This window comes from Drosophila hydei, unplaced genomic scaffold, assembly GCF_003285905.1.
Source record: "Drosophila hydei strain 15085-1641.00,03,60 unplaced genomic scaffold, DhydRS2 tig00000290-arrow-arrow-pilon, whole genome shotgun sequence".
In the NCBI taxonomy this organism is placed as follows: Eukaryota; Metazoa; Arthropoda; class Insecta; order Diptera; family Drosophilidae; genus Drosophila; species Drosophila hydei.
This window is the reverse complement of record NW_022045704.1, coordinates 1,673,685-1,699,804: the sequence shown is the minus strand read 5'-3', so window position 1 is coordinate 1,699,804 and position 26,120 is coordinate 1,673,685. Positions and strand designations below refer to the sequence as shown.

The 26,120-nt window shown below is 39.0% G+C and overlaps 1 protein-coding gene across 2 annotated transcripts in view; it reads right to left on the bottom strand.

The window, feature by feature from the left end:
- Positions 1-10,895: 10,895 nt before the first annotated feature.
- The window catches only part of LOC111593236 (lachesin), a 149,909-nt gene continuing 134,684 nt past the window's right edge, over positions 10,896-26,120 (bottom strand). The window contains exons 9-13 of one of the 2 annotated variants that reach the window (XM_030223802.1): positions 25,812-26,041; positions 22,770-23,135; positions 21,570-21,628; positions 12,490-12,534; positions 10,896-11,746 (exon numbers count right to left, since the gene is read on the bottom strand). In XM_030223802.1, coding sequence (XP_030079662.1) covers positions 11,628-11,746; positions 12,490-12,534; positions 21,570-21,628; positions 22,770-23,135; positions 25,812-26,041 — 819 coding nt within the window. In that variant the 3' untranslated portion in view covers positions 10,896-11,627. The remainder of the gene's footprint in view (positions 11,747-12,489; positions 12,535-21,569; positions 21,629-22,769; positions 23,136-25,811; positions 26,042-26,120) is intronic. The other variant, XM_030223801.1, reaches the window with a different exon arrangement.

Below are 26,120 nucleotides of genomic sequence, written 5' to 3'. Positions count from 1 at the left end.
GATGGATTATGGTAACGTTATCGTGTTGGTCCTGTTGCTGCTGCTGCTGCTAACTGTGGGCATTGTTAGCCATCGCTGGACGCACTTCTGTGTTGGCCATAATGCGAGCAATGCGCATAATAATGCGATTGCCAGCTGACAATGCCTGCACAGCATGAAGGCGACTCCCTGGTCTCCGGGATCATGACCAGAACGTGGCGCCATTGCCGGTAACACAAAGCAGCTGCCGCAATCAAAACACACGCATTAACTCATTGAAAATGGGGAAAGTCGGCAGTCCAGCAGTGAGCAGAGCTCGAGCTCGAGCTCAAGCTGCCTGCAGCCGGAAGGCAAACACTTGCCAAGCTAAATGCGTACCGGACTCTTTTCGCTTGTATGCATACCCTGTAGGTAATTGTGAACTGAAGATTGTATAAGGGAATGCGTTAAATGCAGGCGCCATTCACATATTCCTAATGGGCTCATACGGCAGTGCTGTGTAATTGTAGATAAGGTCTTGATCGGCTTGAATACAAACCGGATTCTTGTGGCCTTCTATCTGTCTGTCAGCTCTTAAGTTGTAACTGTCGTACTCTATTAATATACATAAGCTCATATAGATATTATAGTTGGACGGCATAAGTACTTTAGCCATATCTGAGTCTGAAGTGATTTGAGTATTCTTTATATTGCTTGCTTTCTTCAAATCGATATTTATCGATTCTTTTATGTTGAGAAATTTTGTTTTTTCAAATTTTGATTTATTGATTTATTAAATTTGACATTAAATGATTTTTTTAAATTTTTATTTATCGATTTTATCAAATTATTTTTATCGATTTTATAAAAACTTGAAATTTATCGATTTCTTTTAATTAACACTTACAGATTTCTGCAAATTTATATTGCTACTTATCGATTTAAAATTGATATTTATCGATTGAACTGATATTTATCAATTTCTTTATTGTTATATGAATTATTCTTCAGCTCTTTCTCATATCTCTGCTTGACTGATTTTCGATGGCTCGTTTATGTCTTCGTTCTTAGCCTCTTTAATTTCACTACCTACAACCATCTATATGTATTAAAATTTAGGAGTAACATGTAATAAGATTAATCAAATATCGATTATTGAATATCGAGCTATTAATGAACTCAAAAGAAATCGATAGAGCGACGTAGGCCTAGCATTTGTGGTATGTCTTAAAATTTAAAGAGCTGACAACGTTTCTCTCATACGTAAAGCTGTGGAAATTTAGAGCTAATAAGTAACTTAATATAATCCATTCAGATTGATCAGATTAAAGTTATATAAGTTTTCGCAATTATCAAAAAGTTATGTTGCTGAGTTAATCTCTCTGCGGTTAGCTCGTTACAGGGTATGCGCTTTTCGGGTGTTCTTAACTAAAGCACTCTTAAAATGCTTAAATGTTTTTGGATGTGGATGTAAGTGTGTGTGTGTGTGTGGGAGTGGCACAAGCTGTGGTTATGCTGCGGCTGCCAGCACTTGGCGGCAATGATAACAAGCAACAAGTGAAGTAAGCAACTCTCGGGCAGAGCACAAGCACAATAACAAATGCGAAAAGGGGTAGTCCGAATGTGGGCGGGGCTGGCTGGTGCTGGTGGTGGGCAGAGCTGAGCTGAGTTGAGAGAGCGAGGCGTATCAATTCAAGAGCTGGCCACAAGCATCGGGCAGCATAAGCGTTGTGGGAAATGTTGACATGAGGTACATGAGACAAAATCAAACTGAAAAAGAAGAATTATGTAGATTACGTAATTGAACAAGAGAAACTACTGTAAGGCACCAACACACACACACACACACACACAGAGACAGATGTAAAACACTAGAGAGTTTAGCGAAAAATGCGCAACAATGTGCAATGAAATCGAACAATTGGCAACTGAAGTGCAGAGTGGGCGATTTCTGCCGTGTGGCATGTGGCATGTGGCATGTAGCATTCGAAAATGACAACTTCGTTGACGCTGGCAACAGTCAGCTTGGGGTCAGCAGACAGACCAACGATATAAAAAATCAAACTGGAAAAACATATAGAGAAAAGGAGCAAAGGAAAAACACGACGAGGGCAAAAACAACGGTCATGAAGGACCTGCACAAGGACACGAGCCTGACAGCGGGAGCTGCTTCAATTGCGGACATGCCACAGCTCAGAAGGATGCTTACATGTAAAATCACTGAAAAATTCTGTTGCTAGCAAATGCAGCGCCCGGCGGGGCCATTTGCAATGAGTCCGGAGTCTGGGCAAAGTGGAACTGGAGAGCGGAAGTTTAGGCAGAGCCGAGTGTGAGGTGCAAAATCTAACCAACGAATGAATGAACAGGGAAAACACAATTTACCAGAAACAACAATACACAAACAAATGCAAAATAAGAGTAATACTAAAAAACCAGGGTGCAAGGCACAAGCATTGGACTTTGACTGACTGAATGATACGCTGTAAATCGAGGCGATTTGCTCACGGATTTTTTCTCTTTTGAATATGTGAAACAAAAGTCAGACCAAGCAAAGGTAAGCAACAAATAAGTGAATGTATCTATTATTTTATCAAAATCGATAATTATCGATAAATTGAAGAACTGACATAGTTAGAGACAATCACAGATTTTAGCCTCACAAAGAGCTGTGATAGATTTTGTTGTCCTTAGCGATAATATATGTGTGCATTTATGTTCTACAATGGTTGCTTATGCCCTATGCAGTCACAGCTTACAGGGTATATAAATATGGAGGGGGCATGCAACAAGAAACAAGCCAAAGCGCAGAATAGAAAACGATGGCAACACTTTTTATTGAGCTGACATTAAGAAAAAATAACAAAGTCAACAGCAACAGCAGCAGCAGCAACAACAACAACAACAGCCACAACAACGAGGAGGACAACAATTTCAATAGTTTGCAGGATAATAGCAACAACATTGGCGGCGGCAGCGCGCAAGGATCCAGCGACAACAAAAGAAAACCAACAAATCCATGCAAATCGGATTTTCTGATTTGGCTGCTGTTTGTTATTGTTATTGTTGCTGTTGTTGTTGTTGTTGTAACGAACTTTTTTGTAGAGTTTTTTTTGGTGCATTTCCATTTAGTTTCTGCTGGCCAGATCCTTGCCACACTGCGCCCCTGCAGCCATTTCCCTATGCTGCTATTTGCTTTGGCATTCAGCTTTGCCAACAATTGCAGCCCAGCGACGGCCTCTCCAAGGCATCGCTCGTTAGCGCCGCTGGCTGTTGGCTGCTGGCTGGCATCCTGCTGCTGCTGTTGCTGTTGCTGCTGCTGGTGCCATTGCATTGACTGCTGCCTGGTCATTCTCAGGGGTCGCATTAGCTGCACATCAATACCAGTGAATGGGCTTGTGTGGGTGCAGGTTGTTAGGCGTATTTATAAATGTTATTACGTATACGTAACGTTGTTCCAATTTTAAAGGCAAACAATAGATGAAACGAGACCACATGCCACTTGCCTAAGCCAAGGCAACAACAAATGCAGCATTATAAATAATTGGCAACGTCATTTGCTGCCGTTCGCCCTTTGCAGTTGTGAATGAAATGAAAAAGCAATGACGTTGCAGAGATACCCTGGAAATCAGGCGTTTGCTTATTAATTGATTGTTAGGTATTCTTGATTTGTAATCTAATATATATTAAATAGCAAGTGTTAATATCGATACAAAAATGTACAAATCAAGAGTTAAGAAAATCGATATTTATCGATTTGATAAAACAGATATAATAAGATATAAAAAAATTATACTTGATCCATTTCTAAGTAAAGAGGAAGCACACATATAGAACAAGAATAAATATCACGAATAGATTTATCAAAATATATAAGCATATATAGATGCGAAAAATAAAATAAAATAGCACCACAAACATTACCTTGCAAAGAATTCGGATTCATTATTTTAATTACAAAAATGTTTGTAATATATGAATGAATTTAATTTAATATATTTGCATAGTGGTGCTATTAATTATTGCCTCATTATATAGTAATATATGCATTTGCCTTCATATTTAATATATCTTCATTCAGTTAAATATTCACCACAGGCAGCTGCTCTAATATATGAACTAGCTTAAAGCATTTTAATGAAATTCACTCGACTGTCAAATACCCTGCCTATAGAGTAAGCCAAATAAAAGAGCAATACAATGGAGCACATAGAAGTGGGCAAGGCACTTATAATGAGCCCAGCCTGGAGCTTTTTAAATTAAATTATCAACTTTGCCCGTCAACCCATGAGTGCAGTAGGCGTGGTCGTTGACGTTTTCACACTTGTGCCTCAGGAGATTTTGAGGGCTCACATGCTTCAATAGTTGGCGTGCGTAGCAACTGTCATAGCACAAACACCCCGACTAGCTCCGCTGGGAATAGAGTATGCTTTTGATGGCCCTGCGCCATTCACTTTGTGCCTTGGTTAATCAGCTTAATTAGTTATCTTAATTAACATTCTTCAACATGCGACTGTTTTAAAGACTAGGGCGAAAATTTAAATAGCTGAAGTGGAAGCCCTCATGTTAGAGTCACTATTGATGGATGATTTGGACATTGAGCTGGCCTTATCAGTTGGCACACAGTTGCCAAGCAACTGCAGTCACGCATGCATTATGAATTAAAATAGATGCTTGGCTACGGCAAGCGACAGGGGAGATGTAGCACAAAGGATGTTTGCGACATATGAGTATAAATGGCCGACGCTGTGGCAGCCCATTAAATGGCTTTCGCCGTCTCGTCCTGGGGCACAGCTTGAGTGGCACTTGTTACGCGCATTTGCTTGTTGCACGAAGGGCTGCCGGGGGGCGTGGCAAGCGGAAGTGCCAGTCACTCGTGGCGTTCAGCGCCCACCCGTTGAGCGATTTTCTGTTCTGCTCTTGCTCTCTTGTGAAACGGATTAAGATGACGCGCGTACTAAAAGGAAATGAAACGAAAGGAAAGCAAAGTGGAAAGCCATGCAGCTCTTATGTGCCCTTAGCTTGAGTCGATTGTTAGCTTAATTCGCAAAGGCGAAAATCTTAACTTAAGAAATTCTTAAGCAACAGCTTAGATCATGGCACTGAAAAACAATTCTTTGGATATTTTAGAGTTTCAGTTCAGAGTTTGACATTCACTCTAGTAAACTTGATAACTGACAATTGCTGATTTGACAGATTATAAAACTGAGTTAAGAAAGAACATGTTTGTTGTTGGTTAGACAGAAACATAGCTTCAGCTATGCAGTTAGACTGGCAGCGCAGCCCAAGCTAGTCACAACTCAACTATGAATAAGAATCAGAATCAAAGAGCTGCTCAAGAAATACCTAGAGAGTCTATATTCTATCCCAAACAACCTGAGAGTCATCAAGGTACTGAAGCTCACAGATCTGCCAGCCACAGACATTTGGGAGTTTCAGATGAAATTACTCTGACCAGGTCTTGATTTAAAATATACCAAATAGCTCCTTAAGTCTTCACTGCAGTTGCACCACATAACTTCTTGCTGCCCCAGCAATGTATTCATATTGATCATAGCCAAAAGAAAGTAAATTAATAAATTTCTGCTAAGATTAAGTTTCCTACAAGGCAGCTGAAGCCTTATAATAAACAATATCTACTTATTTATTTATTTTTTTTTGTTTTTATTATTAAGTGTAGAACTATATTTATGCATTTCATATTTTAAACAAAAATATCTGCATGAAAATTAATTATAAAAAATTGTGCTGAATATCCTAAGGGGCAAAAGATTTGCTCACTCAACAGTGTTGGGTTTTTCCGACTTTAGCTTTCATCTTACCTTTTTATCAACTTTTCTGAATACTCTTATTTGAGTATATTATATAATTATATAAAAATATAATAAATATCTCAACAGTTCTTACTCAAAAATTAAATAGCTGCAAGTCTGAATAATTGCTTTGTAGCCACTTATCAGACATATTCTGTTTTTCTCTCTCCCCATCAGTCTTATTCACATATTTTTTTTCGAGAGTTTTCTCTTAAGTTATCCAAAAACTGTGTACACGTATAAACTTATATAATACAGCTTGTTTTTCGCAGCCCCCAGCTTATTCCTGGGATTTGCAGTATTCTAAGATTTGTATCTGGGCTGGGGCTGCGCCTAAAAGCATGCAAATGTTTTGAGCCTTCGATAAACGCATTACGAGCGTCTAAGCCAAACACTTAACAAGTTGGCAGCTGGCCGGAGCGCGCTGGCTGCCTCGAAAGCCGCTTAAAGTTTAAGTTAATTTATACAGAAATCGCGCTGGGGCCACAGAAATATGAGCACAAATACACGAGTCAGTCGAGTGGCGGCACTCGAGTAGCACAAATGCTGTGCCAATTTGTTAAGCGAAAGGCAGGGGAAGTTATGGTCGCGGTCTTAATTACAGGCAAGCTTGTGCTTTGTCTTGGCCTGCAGTTCAACTGCAGCTGCAGCTGCTGCTGCTGCTGCTGCTGTTGCCTGCATATGTGACCCACTTCCGGCCGCACAAAAGGGTCTCAAATTGCAAGGAAGACGACGACGACCGAGTCGCTTGCCATGCCACATAAATAGGCTTCAGTTGACGAGGTGTGAATGCGGCTGATATGAGTCGCTGAGAGGCGGTGCTAGGAAGATGTCATGACATTTGTTGCTGCCGCAGCTCGCGTCTGGCTTCATTATGCAGCCTGCCTTTGGCCCGGCGCACCAAAGTTGGCCTTATTTCGCTCTCGCTTTTAAATCTTGGCTTATTTTTAGCATAATAAATTTCATATGCAAATATTTATGTAGTGGTCGTTGTGTGTGTAATATCACTGGCACACACACGCACACAGCTGTCGAGTGTTGTTCGTGTTGCCATAATGCATTATGCCCTACACACAAGCTGCAGCCGTGTAGATGTGTGTGTGCGTGTGGGGACAACAAGTAGCTCATAACGTAAAAACAGCACAGCTGCTGTTGTTGCTGCTGCTGCTGTTGTTGGCAAAAAACAATGCCCGGAAATGAGCTGCACACACGCACGCACACACCTGCACACACACACACACACATCAACATGATGTTGGCTTGTTTTTGCATTCCATGCTCGCCTCGCATTCGCATTCTCGTGCGCATTCGCTTTCAATACGCGCTGTGGCACGTAGGCATATTTGGGTTCAGGTGCAACTTGTTGTCCGCTTTGTGTTGCTTAGTTTTTGGCGCAGTTATTTTATGCCATTTGCACCTTGCACAACGTGGCGAAACGAGGCGAAACGAGGCGAAGCCGTTAGCCAACCCGTCAGCCCGTTCGACTCAAATTAGCCTGGCAATAATATTATGCCAACAGAATTTGCTGAGGCCATTTTGTTGGTTTTATGCCGTGTGGGTTTTATATTGATGTTTGCAACTTGTTCGAGCAACTTTTCAATTTCAACCAGCAGCTGTATTTAGTGAGTGAATGAGTGTGCAGGTGTGCGCGAGAGTGTGTGTGTGTGTGTGTGTGTGTGTGTGTGTGTTTGTTATGCATATATTACACCTGCCTGGCTGTCTAGCCTGGCCTGGCCTGGCCATTGTCAACAGCTTGTACAAGCAGCTACGGCCCACCTGCCCATACATTTATGTGCTCCTATTTAAATAAACGTTATATTCGCCTGTCAAATTTTCCATTTAAAGTTTTGCCACGCCCACTCCATGCCGTTCCTTGCCTAGCTGTTTTCAGCATGCAAAACTTTTCCATTTCCCATTTTCATGTCGCCAGGTCCCACTCCTCGTGCATGGCTACACGTCTGCTGCGTCTCACACACACGCATGGAGAATAAAGGTGAGTTAGCTACTAAAGAGTTTGTGTAAATAAAGAAAGGTAAGTTTTCATCTCGGCTTCTCAACACGAATGCCATAGAAATCGCAACGAGAAGCATGAATCAGTGCAGCTCTCAGCAGCTGAGCTGCATCAAATAAATAAGAGTGAAAAAATTGTAATTTTTAAGATGAGCCACTTCAGAGGTAGCTCTGCGCGGGCTGAGTTGCTGCAAGCGAATGCCACTATGAAAATAAGTGCGGGAATAAACCTAGTTTATTTGCACTTGCTGCAAAGTATTCAATCAAATCCGTGTCTGGGCGAGACTATTGGAGCTGGCTTTATAAGAGCTCATGAACTTGTTACATAACGTAATATAGTATAAGAATACTATACTATCTAAACGACTTTATTAGTTGATGACAATGTCAACTGCATTCGGAGAAAAGCTTTGCTCACTTTAAGCTCTTATGATAAGATATTTAAATGCTCAATGCAAAAAGATATCTGGCTTCGTTAGTTATGCAAAAGCCTTCGCTTTCATATGTGAGCTCTCTCTTTAGGTTCTATATTATAATTAATTATATTATATTTGATCAGAGCATTTGATTGTACAGGCTCTACACTTATTAATAAAAAATATAAAATACAAAAAATATAAGAGCATTGAAGTTTCCTTCATTGACTACAAATTGATTAAAATTGAGACAGCATATTAAATAAACCTTTCTACTCTATAACACTGCCTCAAAGCTGAAAATGGTTAACAGTGTAATATTCGGCAATGCCCAACTAGAAAATACCTCGTACTCAGAGGCAGCTCTTGCACATGTGTGATTAAATAGCTTTGGTAATTTTTTTGAACCATGTTTATGAAACAAAAATAAAATATTTAAGCTCTTGCAACTCTAGTGAATTGTAAAACGAATCCAAAACTATGGAGTATTCCTTATAAATAAAATAAAATTAGCCAGAATCTATATGCTAAAGTTGACATTCCATCTCATAAGACGTACGAGCTGTTTACATATAATTGAAGCTGGTTATCTCTGTTAATCGATTTCATGAAGATTAAAATGTTATCGAATAGGTGAGATTATAATGATTATTAAAGTTATCGATTAAATAAACTATTCGTTGTATCTGTAGAAAAAACAACATTTACATCATTCAGATAGACAAGCAGGTGGCTTCTTACGAATAGGCAGATAGATGAGCGCAGCATTGAGTTGGCTGCTGTTCCTGAAGGAATGTAATTTATGGAGCTGTCAACGCCTTCTACTATCTGCTATATATCAATAATCAGTAAGTTTAGAGTATAAAGTATAAGAGTATATAAAGACTGCCAAATAAAAATATTTAAAAGATTATTGCCATCTCAGTGGTAGGTGAGATATTCCTTATAAGATCTTTGATTTTGTTTATACAAATCGAAAATAATTGAATATGAAAATATTTAACTGCACATCAAAGTGAAAGTGTTTTTCAAATAAAAATTTAATCTAATATACATGACTATATATTTACTTAAGTCACACCAAATATATTCCACACACATTTGCGAAGTATCACAGTTAAGTTCACATTAAAAGACATTATTTGTATACATTTATATGTTAATATAGACTTTATTTATATGTAGTTGTTGTTTGAAAAATGTTTACAAAATAATCAAATATACATATTACATATACATAGGAGTACGTATCTAGTCACATATACATTGAATGCAGAAAATGTTTCAATTTGTTGCTCTTGTTCTTGTTGTTGTTGTTGTTGTCGTGGATTATAATTGGATCTGTGGATCTGAAAATCTGCTGATCGGAAAAGTATTTTTCGAATTGTACACATTAATTGTCTTCTTTTGTTTTTCATTTTTAGCATTAACTAAAAATACAATTATATAACTAAATGTATATATATATATATTAAATTACACATACAAACGCACACATACATATACAGAGAACATCATTATAGCATATATATATGTATGTATATACTCATTGAGGGCACTAAGCAAAAACGGAGTTTTGGGTGGGAACCAGGGCGGGATATGGGACAATTTTAGACTCGAACAAAAACTTGCAAATATATATATATGTGTATATATATATATAAATGTTTATATATATATGAAAATGCTTGTGTGACGCTTTATTTTCATATAATTATAAATACGTTTGCCTTGCCTTTTTGCTGCATTTTGGCCATGAGTTTGAATTAAACATACAATTTTTTTTTTTATTATTTTTTAATTTTTATTTTTGTGTTGGCTTCGTCCAGGCGAATGAGTTTTATTAATGAAATGTTTTATAAGCTGTGTTTTGAGTAAATTGTTTATTTATTTTCTTATTTGTAAATCAATTTGCGTGTTTACACTTAATTTTTTGTTTTGTTTTTGTTTTTATTTTAATATTTATTTTAAGCAACAGCTGCTTTAAATTTATCATTTATCGTTTGTATTCTCATGATTTGACTATATATTAAATATTTTGCCTAGCTTTGAGAAATTTGCTAAAAATTAAAATACAGGGTGCTCGCCACAGAAATGATCAACCAAAACGGGTGCCTATGCAACATCTTTTACTTGTTTTACGATTTATATATATATTTAGATATATATATGTATATATCTCTAGATAATTGTATTTAACTTCGGTGCATTTTTATGTACAAAACGGAAAAGTTAATGCTGGAAGAGTTCAAAGGAAACAAACTGGACGCACCCTGTTTGCATTACAAGTTGAGTCATAAATTTGCTAATATATATATATATTTATTTTATATAATATATATGTGAATGTATTCATTTTGGATTTGCTACTGGCCTTGGCGGCGCAGCTCCAAATTTAGTTTTCTACTTTATTTACACTTATGTCATACAAAGCTTATTGTATATGTGTACGTGTGTGTGTGTTGGTGTGTGTGTGTGGGTGTGTATTTATGTAATTTACATGTAGAAATCAAACAGCTTATGGCTTTTAGGCTACTTACTACTACAGACATCCAAAATAGCAAAAAGCTAGAAAAAACTGCGACGGCAACTGCGATACGCATTTAGCATTATGGGTATTCCAACTAAATATATATATATATATATATATGTGTATATATATTTATGCGCAAATAAATGTTGATTACAAGTAATTGGCTATGCACTGGCATGTTAATTTCATTAACACATACAAGATACTATTTAGTTGCCTAGACGCTAGATAGATATACTCAATATGCTAGTTACGCACACACTCAAGCAAGGGTATTCGCATATGTGTGTGTATGGCTGTGTGTGTATGTGCGTCTCTTTTATATTCATAATTCATCAAGTTTATAATGCGTTCTCAACTTCTTTTGGTGCAGTGTTTGGTTTACCTACGCCTAAAAGTATGCAATAAAATCTATTTACACTGGAATCTCGAGTGCGACAATGTTTTAGATATATGTATGAGTGTGTGTGTGTGTGGGTGTGGGTGTGTGTGTTAGTATGCACAGTTGCTTATGCTATGACATTGATTGTATCGTATATATATATATCTATATATGGTTCCATTTTGTTTCTTTGGTTTTCATTTTGTTTTTCGCTTAATGTTTGAAATGTTCTGAGAAATTGCAAAAATTGAGATTTTTGAGTTTTGAGTTGGAGTTTTGAGAAAAATGTTTTATTTTACCTTGTCTTAAGCTACGTTACAACTAGAGCAGTTGTTTTTTCTTTCTGTTGCTATTTCCTTTTCGGTTTGTTTTGTTTAACTTATTTTGGCAGGGGCACGCCCACTGCCCGCCCCCTTCCATATACGAACCAAATGAAGAGAACCCGTTCCATGTTGTAATGCTATTGGCGGTGAAATTCGTTACTTAAATCCAAATGCTAGAACTAATTGCTCAGCGATCTAGGCGAGAATCAGTTTCAGCATTAGCGTAACGCCGCTCAGTGTGACCAGACTCAACTTCTGCCGATTCACCGCACCGCTGCCATAGAAAGTCACGCTCAGGTCTCGCATCTCGTTATCTGCAAAATGGGAAAAAATTCGAAATATTTAATTGCTGCGCCACGCAGAGACATAGCTTGAATAAAAAACAAGAGGATATAGATAAATATATTTCAAAGCAAATTCAATCATTAGTTCATATATGCAGTTATCTATATTGCATTTTCTGTGTGTGTGTGAGCGTGTGTGTGCGTGTGTGTATTTTTTCAATATTGTGCTCATAAAAGCAATGGCATGACTCATGCAGGTTGCAGCGTTTCAAATGTTGCCAATGGGTTTTTAAAAATAATACACACGCACACACACAAACATATATATATATATACATTTAAATATATATATATTCTTGTTATCCATTTAAAACGCTTTTAGCTTTTTTCTATTTTTATCAGATTTTATATATATATTTTTTTGTATTGTGGAAGCAATGCAAATTGAACAGAAAAAGGAAATAAATTGTAGCCACAAAATGCTTGGTAAACTGCAAATTCACACACACACACACACATAGAAAGATAGAGAGAGAGATAGACATATGTACATATATGTATTTGCTTTTTATTGAGATTTTTATTTATTTATTTAGTCCTTTTTTAGGAGAAGCTGTGAGCGTATCGCAAATATTGAGTTTTTTGTGTGTAGCGCATGCATATGAAAACCAAAAACTATAGACCATGCAAATATAAACAGGCAAATAAAAAAGAGAGAGAAGAAGAGAGAGCCAGAGTGAAAGAGTGAAAGAGAGAGAGAGAGAGAGACTGACCTGACTGACCGTGATTTAAGAATGTGGACAAATCGACAAGCACATCTGCAATTGATACGTGTGTGTATGTGGATCAGTCATAGGAAAAGTAGATGGCGATAGTTGCGATAGTAGACGATAGTTCTAGGCAGGTGCAATTAATAAAATAAAGCTAAAAGCTAACTGACGTTCGAGTCAAATATTTGACCGCAAAATAAATCATTAACACGCTTCCGCTGCGCTGCACAATTTGGCCAAGTAAGACATCGGGACATTGGCAGCGCTGAGTGACTGCAATGGATGGCCTGACTGGACAGCTGTCTGGCTGCCTGCAGCTCATTTTGTTTAAGCCGCCAATTAAAATGGCAAACGTGCGACATCTGTCAATAATGACAAATGAACATTTTGCCATTAAAGCCTCGAAGAACGTGCAGTGCCGCAGCCGCTTGGCGACATCGTTGCCAATTGCAATTGCAATTGGCTGCTCAGCCGGGCAGAAGTGAAAGAAACCAAGCGCTAAAGCCGAGCGCGGGCAGAGCAGGGCCACAGTTGGCTGGCTCTGAACCTGGCCAGGTTAAATGCATGCGCTCAATAGCCAAGGCAACGTTGCCCAACAGCGTCCTGAGCCAACAGCTGGCTTTTAATGAAACTCCAAGCCGGTTCAGCTCCAATTGGCAGCAACAACAGTACCATGGCTCACTTCTAAACTGTTTGTGACAGAAAAAGAAGCAATGGCTTGACTTGAGCTACAGCAAGCCAGAAAGATAATAATGAAAATAGATTTCTTAAGCTGTATTTGCATATTTCTGAGTTCAGCTTTTGGCTGCCAACTGCAAATTAAAGTTGTATGATAATTTGAAGATATTCGGCTCACATTTTGAAACGAATAACTTGAAGCTGATATGTGAAGATTAATATAAAGAGGATGCTTCAAAATAAAGATACTTCTTTAAGAATATGCCAATAAGGTTTGCCTTAGTCAAAGGTTATCAAAGAGCTTTTGGTTTGAGCTGAAGGTGTAGAGGCTAGGCAATTGCCATTTTTCCAGCTCGAAAGTCTCTAGATAACTCGAAGAGAACTTTAAGCGACTTTAGAATTCCTAACTTAGTTGGCAATGCCTGTTTAAGCTGCATCACTTTACAGCTCCATCTGTGCAATTTGCCCCACTGTGCACAGCCGTTGTGTGTGTGGGTGTGCTTATTGCAAAACTGTTACACGACAGCTGTCAATGAGAGATAGTGTGCGATGAGCGTTCAAAACTTATTCATATTTGATGTGGCTCGCTTTTCAATGAGCCCCAGCGTGAGTTGGAGACCGACTGGTTCGACATTATCTAAAACATACAAATCTCATTGAATGTGGCGCTGTCAGCCAGGCAGCATCCCTGCATTCAGCTAGCAGGCAGCAGGCAGCAGGCAGCCGGCAGCTGGCAGTCCTTAGCACCGGCAGCCACTGACATCCTTGACGTGTTCTCATTTGCTGCGGCGCACATGTTCAAGTCATTTGCTGACACTTTTAATAGACAGACAACAACACGGACAGGCAGCCGGACAAGCGGATGTGTGTGTGTGTGTTTGTGTGTGCCGCATGTTGCATGTTGCAGCATGGTGCTTGCTAACAGGACAGCTAATCTATTGAGGCATCTGTGCTGCTGCCTGCTGCCTGCTGCCGGCGCCTCAAAACATGACACGTTCAATTTAGAAATGCTGTTGCAACAGAACTATAAATTCAACGCAGCCTACTTGCTGCCACAGCCCCTGCCACTTACTGCTACCAGGGAAGCCTGAAAAAAGAAAAACCCGTCAAACGCATCGAATTACCATATAAATTTACGTGCTCCACGCATAAACTACAGCCAAATTGTCAATTGTGGCGCCAGCCAAATGCCAACAAATTTTCTAATGAAAACAGACGCAGGTGGCAGAGTGTGTGCTGGTGTGTGTAGGTGTGTGTGTGAGTGTGCGTCCAGTGGGGCTAATGTTGTAGCTGTCGCACTGGCTGGATGTCATTGGCATCGACTGTCATTGCGTCTTTTATTGCCTGCGGTTTGGTGGCACAAACCATAACGTCACTTGTGATTTGGTGCGTTGCACGTTGCCCGTTGCACGTTGCACGCTGCACGCTGCATGATGCAGGTTTCGCGTTGCGCTAAACAAGCAACAACCCCACGTTGCATTTACCACAGCGGCCGCATTTCAGCACCTGCCCCAGCATTTGCTACGGCTGGGGGTCCTCAAATAGGTTTTTGTGCTCAAGCGGACGAGCGCGCTATTCACGTAATAGCATTGCGGTCTGGCGACAAATACACATACACTCACACACACCCACACACTCACACACACACAGAGTTTACAGTTGTGTGCTGATAGGTGCATCAGCTAAATCCGATTTTTAAGCGCTACATTTTGGAGCACAAATATTTTTTTTGCTGCTTCGCGATTTGTTTCTGTTTTTTTGCGAGTGGGTCGAGCCGCCTATGGAGGCTTGGGGCAGGCAGGTGACTGACAGAGGTGCCACGCATTTGCATTTGCAACAATAACAACAACAGCAGCAGCAACAACGAGTAGCTAGCAACACGCACTGTCTGAATACAGTAGGTGTTCAGCTTTGGCCAAGCGCTGGCCGAAGGCTGTGCACATCAGTCACTCCGGATATCCGGCTGCACTGAGAGAAACTAGTGTCGTGTATTGGAAAATGTATTGCCAAATGTATTTTGTAGATATTTTTAATATAGTTTTTAACTGTCGATCTAGTGAGATAATAAATATATTCAATAATTTAAATTAAAATAAGGTTTAGTTGGTGAAGTGAGCTTGATATAGAGAGATTGCTTTATAGAGAAGATAGCAGTTTGGAAATAAGTTTCGCTTAACTGTTAATTTTGAGAACAAGTTAGGTGTACAATTAATTAGTTAATTAAATATTATTTTCTATGTTCTAAGTGAGTTTAATGTCACCTTAAAAAGTTTGCTATTTGTTAATTGTTGTGAATTAATAAATAAATTAAAAAAAGAGCTCAATTAAAAACAGTAAAAAATTAAAAAAAAATTTAATATGAATTTATTTATATAAAAGAATTTTGTGAAAACTGAATATTAAAAATATAATTAAATTAATCGAAATCTTTATTTTTATGAAAATTAAAAATATAATTAAATTAATCGAAATCTTTATTTTTATACACTGAAACCATTGAAAATAAGCATTCAAGCTTGTTTTGTGAAAATGCATATGGCAGGCAGTGGAAGGCGTGGCTGATCCCATGTTCAGGCATCCATTTGACGGCCACCTCCTGACGCCTTTACGTGCACTGCGAGTGAGTATTGGAATTTACGAGCATCCCCAGCGTCCAGAAAAATACTTCTGCCCTATGCACAAATTACACGCCGTGGGAAATCATGGCAATAGAAATAAGCTAATGTATTTGAATTTAAAAATAAACATGGGAGAGTTCGGCTTACAGTTTCGAAATGCAGCATCGATCGCTGTATTTCACTTATCTGAGTGTATCTCTGTTCTCATTACATGGATTGAATATATACATATATACATATATATATACATATACATATATTCTGTATTACGACTTGAGTTAATCTTGGCATATCCAATTGGTATAATAGGTCTGCTTAGATTTCCGGGTATTTGTTTTGTTTAAGCATCTCTGTTTGAGATATACAAATATATATATATATATATATATATCTATGCATATTATAATACACACACAGTAGTATATATCTATATATATCTATATAAAGACTTTCAAGGGTTTCCGATATATTTTATATATTACAAAAACATAGAGAAATGTCTATATCTATGTCTTATATAAACAAAAGATTTCATATATCGATCTAAGTAATTTTATTTTGTAGTATTCTCTTTCAGTTTTTCTCAGTGTATTTCCGTTAGATTTTTGGCTGGATTTTGAGCAATAAATACAGAGCACATGAGCAGGCCGAGTTGGGACACGGAGCGTATTCCGATTGGGTTTGAAAAGTTGTTGAAATTTCTGTGGTGCGGCGGTGCACGGCATTGCTGTGGTTCAGGATTTTGCGCGTTTTTGGCTGCGCTGCTAAATTGCGGATTTGCACTGAATTGTTGGCAATTGTTGTTGTAGGCCTTTCTTTTATGCTCTTCTAGCCAAATTGTAGTTAACTTGGCTAGCAAATGGCCCGAGGCAATGACCGGCTGACCAAAGTTAAAGTTGAGCTTAAAGCAGCCACAGCTGCGTATGCGTACGTATGCGTGTGTGTGTGTGTGTGTGGTGTACTTATTATAATGCAGTCTGATCTCTTTTGTGTTATGCGAGCAGCACTTGCGGCAAACTTCAGCAACAGCTTCTCGGCCCCCTCGAGCCAGCAGCACTTTACATAAACATAACATTCACGTCGAGAATTCGCATTACACATCTAGCTAGCACACACATATATATATATATAGCATAAGTATATATAGTATATATTTTTATATAGTTGTGTGTGGCAAACTTTTTGCAACTTACATGCAACAGCGAAAGAAAAAGGAATGAAAGTTGTTGCCGCTGCTGCTGCAGTTTGTTTGGAGCCTTTGCTAAAGCATTCCCCGCGGCAACACAAAAGCAAGACAGAGAGAGAGAGAGAGAGAGAGAGGGGCGCTAGTGTTTGTGTGAGACAGAGATAGTCAGACATTGGACAAGTAAATTGAAAATTTGAGCTGCGCTGAGCAGACGACAGTCGCGTCCTGCTGCCAGTGTAAGGGTCCACTTTGTCATCCTTTTGAATGTGTCGCCTTCTACAGCTACCACTACTGCCTCTGCTGCTTCTTCTTTTTCTTATTTGTTGTTGTTGTTGTTTTGGGTATTGCTATTGCCATTGCTATTGCCATTGCTGACTGGTCCTCAGTTGGCAGTTTCAGCAAGTTTTTTACGCAACTTTCAACGAGTCTTTCATTTTTGGATATTTCTTCTAGCATTCGCTAGCTGCTTGCCGCACACAACAACACAAACACACACACACACTCTCTACTTTATGTTGTAATTTTATTTAACTTCGCTTTTTCTTTTACTGCTTCAACTTTTCTTTTTTTTTTTGCTTTATGTCGAGTATTTTTTCGCGTGCACAAAATGCATTATTTTTTATGTCTCCATGTGCTGTGCAGAGTGTTGACCCCTCAGCCCAACACTCTGACCCCATCACACACACACATACACACATATATACACAGAGCTACAGCTAAGCCATACTAAGCGTGAGTGTCTAACGTTAACTACTTGCCTCTATACCTCTGTGCGTGTGTGTGTGTGTGATGTAAATAGTTGCATACCTCAGTTGACTCAATTGTTGTCTCTTTTATACGCAGCCAAATGACAACAGCAACAACAACAACAACTACAGCAACAGCGTACAGTTATTGCCATGAAAATAGTTCAGTTCTCTGCGCGTACATTAAAAAAGTGTCATAAAAATTAAATGCCCTTAAAGGGCGTGCCAACGGTGTCTGCGGCAAATCGAAGTGAATATGCCCTAAGGGAGCTCGTATTACAGGACACACATACACACACACACGCACTCTATTTTATATATATATATGTGTACATATAAGTTTCTGCTGCTTTGTACAATTATTTCTGAAACCAATACGCTTGACGCACATTAAGAAATACTTGCGAATCCATACAGTAAACTATAACTACAAGATATATAGCCAGATATCTGAACTATAAAATAAACTACAGTTATATCCATTAAATGTGCGAGCGCACTATAAAAAATACTCGAGAGATTTAAGCGGACGAACAGCGAGTGTGAGTGGAGCGAGAGCTAGACGAATGTGTGCGACTGGGAATTGGCCTGAAAAGCATATAAAGTTTATATATATATATATATATATATATACTATACAATATATATGTATATGCTATGTCCATATCTTGGAAATTATGTGTATTTAGTTGGGCTTTAATTAGGCACAATATTACGAGAAATCCATAGAATTAAGTTGGATGAACTAATTAACATTATTTGCTTATATAATTAGTACTATTATCATTTATTATTATATTATATATTATCAGTAAAGAATAATGAAGGAAGAATAAGGGATACGCTGAACAGAGGAGCTAATATTCGAATCATTATACGCTGCTTTTAAATATATGTCGGAAATATGATTATTATTGGGATAGAGATAGTTAGAAGTTTAAGATAGTGTTGTATAATTTTATTTGTGTGGAATGTTAGTGAACACTAAAATCAAATGTGGCTCTGATGTTGCTGCCAGATCACGTGAAGAGACAGAGACTGATTTAATTTAATATGTCTTGCTGACAATGGTTACTCAGGCATATATATAGGCCAGGCCGAGATCCCATTCTTTATCTGTGCATTCAGTTGCCTGTATAAACAATAGCTAAAGACTTGTAAATTGCATACATATATTCATATATATTACTCACAGCACAATCTAATCTTATTTTATTTAAAAACTCCAGCCATTTTCCATTTATGAGCGATAACAATCGATGCTATTACTGAGCATAGCTTGAGAACATTGAAGATTAGAGGCAACAAAAAGAGCTTTACAAGTTTCTATAATGATTTTTGAATGCCATCGCATATTGTGCATATTTAATATATATAATTGTGAATGTATTCGCGCAGCTTCAACTTGAACTGGCTGACTTCTGTTTTAAGAATACTTTTTATATACCCAGACCAAAGCCCTATTTTATTGCCTCAAACATTTTATGCCCCAAAAACTCTCGTTGCGTTGGCTTCTTTTTTGCAGCTAATTTGCTTTGGCCAAAATGTTGAACTGTGCTGCGCCGCAACTCTATTTGGGATTGCGAAAAATGTAATTCGTAATTGCTACATGCCCGAAAGGTAGCTCGCCTGCTCACCTGCTCACCTGCTCACTCTCGCTTAGATACTATGTAAATAAGTGTGTTTGACTTCACTCGAGCGCATATGTGAGCTGCTTGTTGTTGGTTTTTGTGTGTTTGTGTGTTTGTGTGTGCGACGACACTCAATTGGCGTTTTCTTTTAGTGGCATGGCCAGCTGAAGTGGCATGAGTTGGGGCAGCAGCAGCAGCAGCAATTGAAGCGCCAGCAATTGCAGCTGTTGTCCAAGCTTCGTCGACTTGCAGAGCACGTCGTCCAGGTAAATGAACTGCTAATATCTGTTGGAGTGTGTGTGTGAGTGTGTGTGTGTTGGTTGTGCGCGCGTGCAAGTCCTTGCTACAGTTTGGCTCGAGTGTGCTTGTTGTGCTTAGGTGTTGTCGCTGTTGCTGCTGCTGCTGCTGCTGTCAGCAATGGCTGCCATTGTTGTTGACATTGTGGTTATAACCGTTCTGGCTGGCTGTTCTTGTTACTCTTGTTGCTGTAGTTATGACACTCTAGGCTCATTAGTTGGCGCTTGCCACGATTGCCACGATGGAAGCATTGCCGTAGCCATAGCCATTGCTGCTGCTGCCATTGCTGTTGCATGTCCTGCCGCTAATTGCGTAAATTGTTTATGTTTCGAAAATATAATGAAGTCATTTCCATTAGCACAATGCACGCCAATGACTTGCCACAAAACGCTGCAAACGTTGCAATGCAGCAGTTGCAAGAACTATGCGCCTTACAATGGCGCTTAATGAAGTCGTTTGCCGAGGCGTGTATCAGCGAGTGTGTCTGACTGTCTGTGTGTGCGTGTGTGTGTGTGTGTGTGTGTGTGTGTGTGTGTGTGTGCACCTGTCAAAGCTGAAAGACGCCTTGCACAAGTGACATCGATACTGCAGCTGTGTGTGTGTGTGTGTGCGAGTGTGGCATGCACGTTTTACTTGATTTAATTTCGTCGTATCGCTTTGTGCAGAGTCTATAGCTATCTCTGTTGCGCTAACTAGCGCTGTCTCTCTCCCTCTCACACGCTGTGTGTGCGTGTTTATTGCGCATTTCTCTTGGCCTGTCTGCATATTTATTCGTTTGTTTGCCGAGTCGTCGGCATTCAATGCCGTTCGCTGCGTTCGCATTTGCATGCATTTCGCAGTCGAAAGATCTTGAGGGAGATGGAAGCAGAGAGAAAGAGTGAGACAGAGTTGAGGCTTGCGGGTAGCTGTGGCAAATATGCGTCATTTGCATGGGTTAAAACGGTTAGCCAAGCGCGCGCGTTACATTTTATGCGGCTGCCACATACAGCGCGTTGCCTGACTACCTGCCTGGCTGCCTGGCTGCCATGGTGCCTTGCCACTGCGGCATTCATTCAGTATGCAATGCAACAATAGTTTTGCATATAAATGGTTTTCGTTTGCGCATTTAAATGCGATCCACCTGCAGCCCAAACGCAAAACCCAATCGACGCCCCGCATCTTTGTTTATTTATAACCGCAGCGACAACTCTTAAGAAAAATGTGTGTGCGGGTGTGCGTGTGTGTGTGTGTGTGTGTGTGTGTGTGTGTGTGGGTACATGCAATTAGTGCACTGTGTGCACACTTATTTGATTCTTCACGCTCATTATGCTAAGCTCAAGCTAGCAGCAATTAGTTGCACAAGTATCGAAGGGACTACGCGGCGTATGCGTAGTTTCACTTATTTTCTTGAATATTTATTTGCTGTGGTTTTATCGAAACGCATTAAACTGCAACAATTTGCAGTATTTGCACTGCGGCATGTGGCATGTGGCATGTAAAGCGATTTTCATGATGCTGCACTGTGATTTTTCAGGATTATCAGCGCAAGTAGCGCTTAATACCAAATTATTATGCATGCGGACAGCAACAAAATAACAAAAAAAAAAAAAAAGAAGAAATACAAAAATACCAACTGAAGCTTGAAAATTTAATAAAATAAAGTGTTACATAAGCGCCAGGCGCATGTCCCTCACTCGCTCCCTCCCTATGTGTGGGTGTGTGCTATAATCTGCTCACACACACACATAGAGACACCGATTTGAGAGCATGTCATACGCCTGGCTTAAAATATGATATGCTATTTATACACATTTATGCGATATTTATATGCTATATGTAGATAGAGATAGATAGAGTGTGGGAGAGAGAGAGGCATATAATATATATATATATATAAATATATTTATATATATATATATATAAACCCTCAAGCGCTGGCTCAACTCACCATTTGATGATGTGGAGAAGAAGAAGCTGTTGGTCAAGTCACTCCAGCCATAGCGATTCCTGTGAATAATTTGTGGCACATATTAAAGCACTTGTTGCAACAATTATTGAAATCTGTTTTAAATATATACATATTCCTGAACACTATTAGCAGAGAGAGCTTATCCTTATTAGCTGCCTATCTGACTGATTGACTGATTGTCTGATTGTTGCACAGCTTCAACTGAACTGAGCCAGCTGCAACGTAACGTATTGAAAACTGAGTCTTTGCCCCATACATATAACATAACAATTTATTAAATTAACTTGGGAATTTGCTCTGCTAACACGTTTCACGTACTCTAACTGAGATTGCAGCGTCTAAATTGTTGTTTAATATTTTTACTAAACACTTTGTGACTAAAATATCTGTCAAAGATATCAAAACTAAAGGTTTTAAGTGTACTAATAGGCCACGCATGAAGCTGAGTGCTCTATATGTGCATATATAAGAAGGAAATAAATAATAGCATCATCAGGACAATTTTTCGTATAGCTGAAGAAATTTAAAAGTTAGCTTTATTTTTTAGCAATTTTCTTTGTTTTCCAGTTTTGCATTAACTGCATTCAACAGTAAAAAGAATTTGTTGGCTTTGCTGCAACTTAAGGTAGGCTAGCAGACTTGGCATAATGGATATATTTAGTTCCAACTAAATAAATTATTTTATTTAGTTATAGAATGTGCATATTTTTGGAAGTAGACTGTTCAATGATAAGCACTAGATCAATTAGAGTTTTATAACTAATTAATTCAATAATCTAGGCGTTATTTGACTGATATAAATCTCGACTATAAAATGCTATTTCTGAGACTCAGAGAGCAAAGTCAAGAATGTTTAAGAAACTTTCAGAAGTGTTCATATGAATGACATATATCAGCCTATGCCTAACTAAATTTAATAAAATGTTCATTAAAACTAAAGAAATTTGAAATTCCATACGTCTTACTGCAGTTTATGCTGCACGTATACGAAAGATGCTTTGAGGCAAGAAATCTTTCTAAGTTGCATTCAACAAATTGCAGATTATTTTATATATATAATGTATATAAATTTTAATCAAAATGTCCAAGTGCCCTAAAACCATTTTCTACTTATTTTGCCTTTCAATTTCTTGTTAAGTGTGAGCCAGCACTGCATAGTTGAGCTTAGCTTTTACTTACCGGGACTGCACTGTGGCCTCGTATTGCTGATCGGGATCCAGGCCGCGCACCATATAGCTCATGCCTTGGGCGTAGTGGTGCGATAGGGGGAAGGCGGGCAGCACCACATCGCGCCAATCGTTGTGGCCCCAGCGCATCAGATTGCCATAGCCGCCATAGTTGGCCAAGTTGTTGCCGATGCGATGATTGTGGCTGCTGGTGCCGTAAGACGAGGACGAAGACATCGAGGAGGAGGAGGACGATGACGATGAGGATTGCGAGTCAATGGCATTGTCAACGACCTCATGTCCTTGTGGCAGCTTGCGGAAGGACAACTTGTACTCCTCGATGGGTGTGTGAGAGTCGACTGCCCACGAAATGTTGTATCTACACAAAGAGAGAGGGCGACAGAGAGAGAGAGAGAGAGATAGAGAGAGCGACAGAGTTAGTTGGTTGCGTGCAACAGTTGGCGCCAGATTTATTTTTAAGACGAACTCAATCAATATGTAATTGTTAAATTTGATATAAAGCCATGTTGCTGCAGTCAGCACGCAACAGCAGCAATTGTTGTTGCTGCGTCAACAGCAACATAATCAATGCTGACAATGGCTGGGGTTAAGATATCGCACATAAAGCAATTGCTGTTGTTGTCCCTGTTACTGCTGCTGCTGCTGCTGCTGCTGCTACTGCTTTGCTGCTGTTCTCCGTCTTTGTTATTGGCCCTTTGTTTGTCCTTCGTTGTGCGCACAATGCGTTTCGTTCATTCAACCGAAAGACTAACAGCAGGCCACGCCCAGCTGCATTTTGGCCATTGGCCTCAGTCTTAAAGACTCACTTTAAGCCACACAACAGTTGCCAACAGATTTGGCAGTATTTATGACGGTAATCGAGAGAGAGTCGAAACTATTCAAGCAGCGTTCAAGTAAACAACTAATTACAAGCAAAGCGCTTGTGTGTCCTTGTTGTCCTTCTGCCTCTTCCCACTCCTAGCCTCACTCCCACTCCTATTTCCACTCAGAGTTCGCATTCGCATTACAAAGGCGCTAGTTCATTGCTTTGCGATAAACTCGGCACACAATTTGAATGCTAATCAGCTAAGAGAGAGCGCCCAGCAAGGGGAGTAGCGCGGTCCAAAGGCCATAAACAAGCCAACTTATACAAATGGCAAAGGATCTGTGCCGCTGCTGCTTGTGTTTGGCATTTATTTTCGGTTTCAATGTGCGTAATTTCATTCCATTCCAATTTTTTTATATTTTTCTTGTTGGTTTTGTTTTGCATGCTTATTGAGCCATATGAACTAATAACCTGAAGTCCTGCGCACAATAAAAACATAAAACGCCAATCAGGGCCAACTTTTCGCATATAGCATCAAAGTAAGGCTGGCAATAAAAATGATTATGAACAATTGAAGACTCAACGACTGGCGCCAGCCTGTGGCCTCCCCATATCTATGGCTCCATGGGCCACCAATTTGGCAGCCTTAATTGCCGGCAGCAGTTTCCGGGCCAGGCAGCAAATGAAATCAGCGTTGCGTTGACAAAACCCGAATCTCGTTCAGCATCAACCAACAAAAAAAAAAAAAACATTTCTGCTGCCCCACAGAGAGAGAAAAAGAGAAAGAGAAAATGAGAGAGAGAGACGGACTCATTGCCCATTGCCCCTGCCCAATGTTCGTGTTCGTCTAGAGAAACTTTGTTACGCGGTGCGTATACGCAAACATGCTAACAGCAGTCGCTCGTAACTGGCATAACACTGTATTTTAATTATGAATTCATTATTAATTAATATGTTCACAAAAATTAAATTAAAATCTATTTTACATAAATAAATAAGCGAAAATCAATATTTTTATACAAGAAAAATATTTCGTTATATTTTAAATATTTATTTATTAAAAGTTTCTGAATTAATTATTAAAATAAATTTGAGAAAATGCAGCAAAATTGTAATATAAAAATAAATATAAAATAAATTTAAATTTAAATATTATTTTTCAAAATGAATGAATGAAAAACCGTTCTCTCATTTATTTTAAAATATCTATTTACTTCAAGTTTATGATTTCAGCAAATATTTCACTTAAATATAAAATGGTATTAAATAATTTTTAAATTTGAGTACTATTTATCTAAGCTTTTCAAAATAAATATAAATTATTAATAATTCTGTGTTCATTTTTGGGAAAATATCTTGGCTCATGTGTCAAGCAGCAATAACTGTAGTTGAGTAAATTGGTTTTGGAATTTCATTTAATATCTGAGTTATTTGATATGTTCGACCTTTTTCGCTACGCATTTTCAATTTTGCACATTTCAAATGGCAATTTCTATATGTTTCTCTGTTCAGTTTTTTCTAGTTTATTGAACTTAATTCAAGTTGAATTATTGAAAGGTGCCAATGCCACACGCTGGCAGCTTGTTAGGTCTATAGCTATGTCGTTGTCTGTCTACCTCACACTCTCTCTGCTTCTCTGCCCTCACTCTTGCTCTCTCTCACACTCTGTGTGTGTATGACAGTGAGATGTGAGCTTGTTTGTCGCTTGGCTGCTTGTCCTCTCAGCCATGTGTGGGTCTCTCTGTCTGTCTGATTGTCTCTTTCTGTATGTGTATGTGTGTGTGTGTGTGTGTGGCTGTCTGATGACAGCTAATCCAATTAAAAGTTTTATTTGTTACGTATACGACCAGTTGGCCGACCGTCCCCACAGTCCATGGTGTGTCATTCAGCAGAATGAAACTAATAAAGCCGCCGTCTCAATATACACTGTCCGAAAAACTGACATTTCTAATATCATTTTTTGCATTCTTTTTTTGTTTGTCAAATGTGCGTATACGTCATTTCATGTTACGTATATATACGTATATATAAATCTGAGCTGCGCTAATTAGGCTATCTCAATTCAACTGAAGTTAACTTAGCTCAACTGAAGTCAAGCACTTATCTGACAGTGTATGTGTGTCTGTGTCTCAGTCTGTGTGTGTGGCACGTAGCCACGTGAACGCGCACGTGTCTGGACGTCTCTCTCTCTCTCTGTCTTTCTCTCTGTCTGACATGGTGGATTCTTACCTGTCCTTGTACTGACTGATTGCCGGTGAATTAAAAACGGCAACATTCGGTTTTCCGCTCAGCTGCAAAGTTTTGCGTGACTTGCCAAGCTGATTCTCGGCCACGCAGGAATAGTTGCCAAAGTCCTGCGGATGCACTTTGCGTATAATCAGCGTGTGACGTGAGCCGCGATTCTCCATGATGTGCCGCTCGGTGGTGTCCAATTGCATGGTGTCTTTGAACCAAATTACCTGTAAATAATTGAAAACTTGGTCAATCGTAACGTAACGTAACTCGAACACGAAACGAAATTCAAAGAGCGTTAACTCT